The 5,000-nt window shown below is 44.5% G+C and overlaps 1 protein-coding gene across 1 annotated transcript in view; it reads right to left on the bottom strand.

Annotated features, from left to right (window-relative positions):
• Nucleotides 1–2,102: 2,102 nt before the first annotated feature.
• The window catches only part of LOC143288745 (von Willebrand factor D and EGF domain-containing protein-like), a 52,763-nt gene continuing 49,865 nt past the window's right edge, over nucleotides 2,103–5,000 (bottom strand). Inside the window, exons 20-21 of the mRNA XM_076597371.1 lie at nucleotides 3,463–3,677; nucleotides 2,103–2,186 (exon numbers count right to left, since the gene is read on the bottom strand). Of these exons, the coding sequence (XP_076453486.1) occupies nucleotides 2,103–2,186; nucleotides 3,463–3,677 (299 nt within the window). The remainder of the gene's footprint in view (nucleotides 2,187–3,462; nucleotides 3,678–5,000) is intronic.

The following is a 5,000-nucleotide window of genomic DNA, read 5'->3' as shown; positions in this document are numbered from 1 at the left end:
ACTGTTCATAACTAACTGTCCCACCTGTATCAGTGAACAACACACTGTTCATAACTAACTGTCACACCTGTATCAGTGAACACCACACTGCTCATAACTAACTGTCCCACCTGTATCAGTGAACACCACACTGTTCATAACTGTCACACCTGTATCAGTGAACACCACACTGTTCATAACTAACTGTCACACCTGCATCAGTGAACACCACACTGTTCATAACTAACTGTCACACCTGTATCAGTGAACACCACACTGCTCATAACTAACTGTCACACCTGTAGCAGTGAACACCACACTGTTCATAACTAACTGTCACACCTGTATCAATGAACACCACACTGCTCATAACTAACTGTCACACCTGTATCAGTGAACACCACACTGTTCATAACTAACTGTCACACCTGTATCAGTGAACACCACACTCCTCATAACTGTCACACCTGTAGCAGTGAACACCACACTGTTCATAACTAACTGTCACACCTGTATCAATGAACACCACACTGTTCATAACTAATTGTCACACCTGTATCAGTGAACACCACACTGTTCATAACTAACTGTCACACCTGTAGCAGTGAACACCACACTGTTCATAACTAACTGTCACACCTGTATCAGTGAACACCACACTGTTCATAACTAATTGTCACACCTGTATCAGTGAACACCACACTGTTCATAACTAACTGTCACACCTGTAGCAGTGAACACCACACTGTTCATAACTAACTGTCACACCTGTATCAGTGAACACCACACTGTTCATAACTAACTGTCCCACCTGTATCAGTGAACACCACACTGTTCATAACTAACTGTCCCATCTGTATCAGTGAACACCACACTGTTCATAACTGTCACACCTGTATCAGTGAACACCACACTGTTCATAACTAACTGTCACACCTGTATCAGTGAACACCACACTGTTCATAACTTAACTGTCACACCTGTATCAGTGAACACCACACTGTTCATAACTAACTGTCACACCTGTATCAGTGAACACCACAATGTTCATAACTGTCACACCTGTAGCAGTGAACACCACACTGTTCATAACTAACTGTCACACCTGTATCAGTGAACACCACACTGTTCATAACTAACTGTCACACCTGTATCAGTGAACACCACACTGTTCATAACTAACTGTCACACCTGTATCAGTGAACACCACACTGTTCATAGCTGTCACACCTGTATCAGTGAACACCACACTGTTCATAACTGTCACACCTGTATCAGTGAACACCACACTGTTCATAACTAACTGTCACACCTGTATCAGTGAACACCACACTGTTCATAACTGTCACACCTGTATCAGTGAACACCACACTGTTCATAACTAACTGTCACACCTGTATCAGTGAACACCACACTGTTCATAACTAACTGTCACACCTGTATCAGTGAACACCACACTGTTCATAACTAACTGTCACACCTGTATCAGTGAACACCACACTGTTCATAACTAACTGTCACACCTGTATCAGTGAACACCACACTGTTCATAACTAACTGTCACACCTGTATCAGTGAACACCACACTGTTCATAACTGTCACACCTGTATCAGTGAACACCACACTGCTCATAACTAACTGTCACACCTGTATCAGTGAACACCACACTGTTCATAACTAACTGTCACACCTGTATCAGTGAACACCACACTGTTCATAACTAACTGTCCCACCTGTATCAGTGAACACCACACTGTTCATAACTAATTGTCACACCTGTATCAGTGAACACCACACTGTTCATAACTAACTGTCACACCTGTATCAGTGAACACCACACTGTTCATCACTAACTGTCCCACCTGTATCAGTGAACACCACACTGTTCATAACTGTCACACCTGTATCAGTGAACACCACACTGTTCATAACTAACTGTCACACCTGTATCAGTGAACACCACACTGTTCATAACTAACTGTCCCACCTGTATCAGTGAACACCACACTGTTCATAACTAACTGTCACACCTGTATCAGTGAACACCACACTGTTCATAACTAACTGTCACACCTGTATCAGTGAACACCACACTGCTCATAACTTAACTGCCGTACCTGTATCAGTGAACGCTTTTACTGTTGCTGGTCAAATAATTACTGTAGGTGTGTTCGCCCAGGTAGAATGACCGCACACGGCACCTCAGCTGAAATGTAGAAGAAAAAAAAAAAAAAGAAGAACAAAGAAAATAAGAACACGTAAAAGAAATATGAGAGAACGAAGAACTCAAGACAACAACAACAACAACAAAAACCAACATCTCTACGGCATCCACAAAAACCGTTCTGAACACACTAAACTGGACAACAAAATTAATTTTACTTCCCCAACTGATGCTGCTCCGTATCCTTACCACACCAACTAGCATCTTCTTCACGGTTTCAAGACATTATATTTTAAACAAAGAAGCTTCAAACTCCTGTTTGACATCCATCACACACACACACACACACACACATACACATGCACACACCCAACGCGATGGTCAGGCCATGGAAGTCCCGCCATACACGACAGTAATCAAAGAACAGTACAAGAAATGAAACGAAAATAAGCAAAAGTGGAGTGTTGGCCTAGAGGTAACGCGTCCGCCAAGAAAGCGAGAGAATCTGAGCGCACTGGTTCGAATCACACCAGCAGTTGCCAGTATTTTCTCCCCCTCCACTAGACCTTGAGTGGTGGTCTGTACGTTAGTCATCTGGACAAGACGATAAATCGAGGTCCCGTGTGCAGCGTGCATTTAGCGCACGTGAAAGAACCCGCGGCAACAATAGGGTTGTCCGTGGCAAAACTCTGTAGAAAACTCCACTTGGATAGGGAAACAAATTTGCAAGCTGGAAAATATACTCTCAAAATGGTTGGCGCTGTCAGTGCAGCGACACGCTCTCCCTGGGGGAGAGCAGCCCGAATTTCAAACATAGAAATCTGTTGTGACTTCTTCTGCGTTCACTCGTATGCACACGAGTGGGCTTTTACGTGTATGACCGTTTTTACCCCGCCATGTAGGCAGCCATACTCCGTTTTCGGGGGTGTGCATGCTGGGTATATTCTTGTTTCCATAACCCACCGAACGCTGACATGGATTACAGGATCTTTAACGTGCGTATTTGATCTTCTGCTTGCATATACACACGACGGGGGTTCAGGCACTAGCAGGTCTGCACATACGTTGACCTGGGAGATCGTAAAAATCTCCACCCTTTACCCACCAGGCGCCGTCACCGTGATTCGAACCCGGGACCCTCAGATTGACAGTCCAACGCTTTAACCACTCGGCTATTGCACCCGTCATCTGTTGTGACAAAAAGAGTAACACGCCCACACCTACCTCCCGTCCCCCCCCTCGCCCCCCCCCCCCCCCCCCCCCCCCCCCCCCCCGGCACACACACACACACAAGGCCAGTCAGTGCCAAATGACTCACGTCCCCTGCAGGCAGCGCAGTTCTAGCGATTTGAACTGTAGTCGACAGTGCGGTGTGCACAGACGTCGCTTCAGCCAACGGGTGCCCGTTCGCGAGCCACGTGACCTCGAAACGAGCGTTGGTCTCGCGAGAGGGGGTGTGGAACGTGCACGTGAACAGGAAATCGTCATCGGGACCCGTGAGGGTCGGTGCGGCCATGACACTCGGAAGGGGTTCTGTCATAATAATAATAATAACAATATGACATTTTGATACGCCCAATCTAATGAAACAAAAGCCCTGGGCATTTACAATGAAAAATACAATGACGTATGCATACTAAAAACACACAAATACACCCCGCACGCACAAATCCTCCCGCTCCAACTGCAACCCACAAAACCCACACCCACTCCACACAAGATGTACACACACACAGTTTTCAGAGTTTTTGAAAGAAGGGCAAGAAACAGCATGACGGACAGGAAACGGAAGTGAGTTCCATGCAGAGGAAACCTGAAAAGGGAAAGTGCGTTTTCCATATGATCTGGTTCTGTAGGAGGGAATTTTTATGAGACGGTCACCACCTGATGACATTCAGAAGCTCAGAAAAGTAAGAAGGAGACATGCTGATCATAAAATTTGTAGCACAGGAGAGAGAGTTTGTACTCTATTCTTTTCTCAACAGGTAACCAGTGGAGGGAATGAAGGAGAGGAGTGATATGAGCAGATTTGGCAGAACGGAACATAAGCCGTGCAGCTTTGCCATCAAAAATAAAAACAAAACAAGGTCTGTTGAAATCGCATGAAAGAAATGTAACCGCACACAAAGAAGAAGGAGTTGTAGAAGAATACGAACAACAAGGACAAGAACAAGACGTTTCAGTTTCAACAAGTGGAGAAAGTTTATTAAAGATTAAAAAAAAAAAAGAAAGAAATTGTGGGTTGTAAGTTTCAAGTTCAATTTCAAGGAGGTGTCTAAGCGTGCAGACTGATCAGTATCAGTATCAGTATCAGTACCAGTATCAGTATCAGTAGCTCAAGGAGGCGTCACTGCGTTCGGTCAAATCCATATACGCTACACCACATCTGCCAAGCAGATGCCTGACCAGCAGCGTAACCCAACGCACTTAGTCAGGCCTTGAGAAAAAACAACAAAAACCCCCACCAACCTACTACTACTACTACATACATATATATATATATATATATATATATATATATATATATATATATATATATATATATATATATAAGGCGCAAATTCTTGATGAAGTCAACTCTAAGCGCACACAAAAAAACAACAACAACAAATCGCATGAAAGAAATGTGACCGCACACAAAGAAGAAGTTGTAGAAGAGAAGAGAGCAGATGTCTGATCTTCACAGAAACCCACCGGCTGCGCTGATGACGCCCTGGAAGCCTGCACTTCTTCTTCTTCTTCTTCTTCTTCTTCTTCTTCTGCGTTCGTGGGCTTAAACTTCCACGTTCACTCGTATATACGCGAGTGGGCTTTTACGTGTATGACCGTTTTTACCCCGCCATGTAGGCAGCCATA

The sequence above is a fragment of the Babylonia areolata genome, chromosome 13 (assembly GCF_041734735.1).
Source record: "Babylonia areolata isolate BAREFJ2019XMU chromosome 13, ASM4173473v1, whole genome shotgun sequence".
NCBI lineage: Eukaryota > Metazoa > Mollusca > Gastropoda > Neogastropoda > Buccinidae > Babylonia > Babylonia areolata.
Note: the sequence above shows the minus strand (reverse complement) of the source record. Positions and strands in the feature narration are given on the sequence as shown.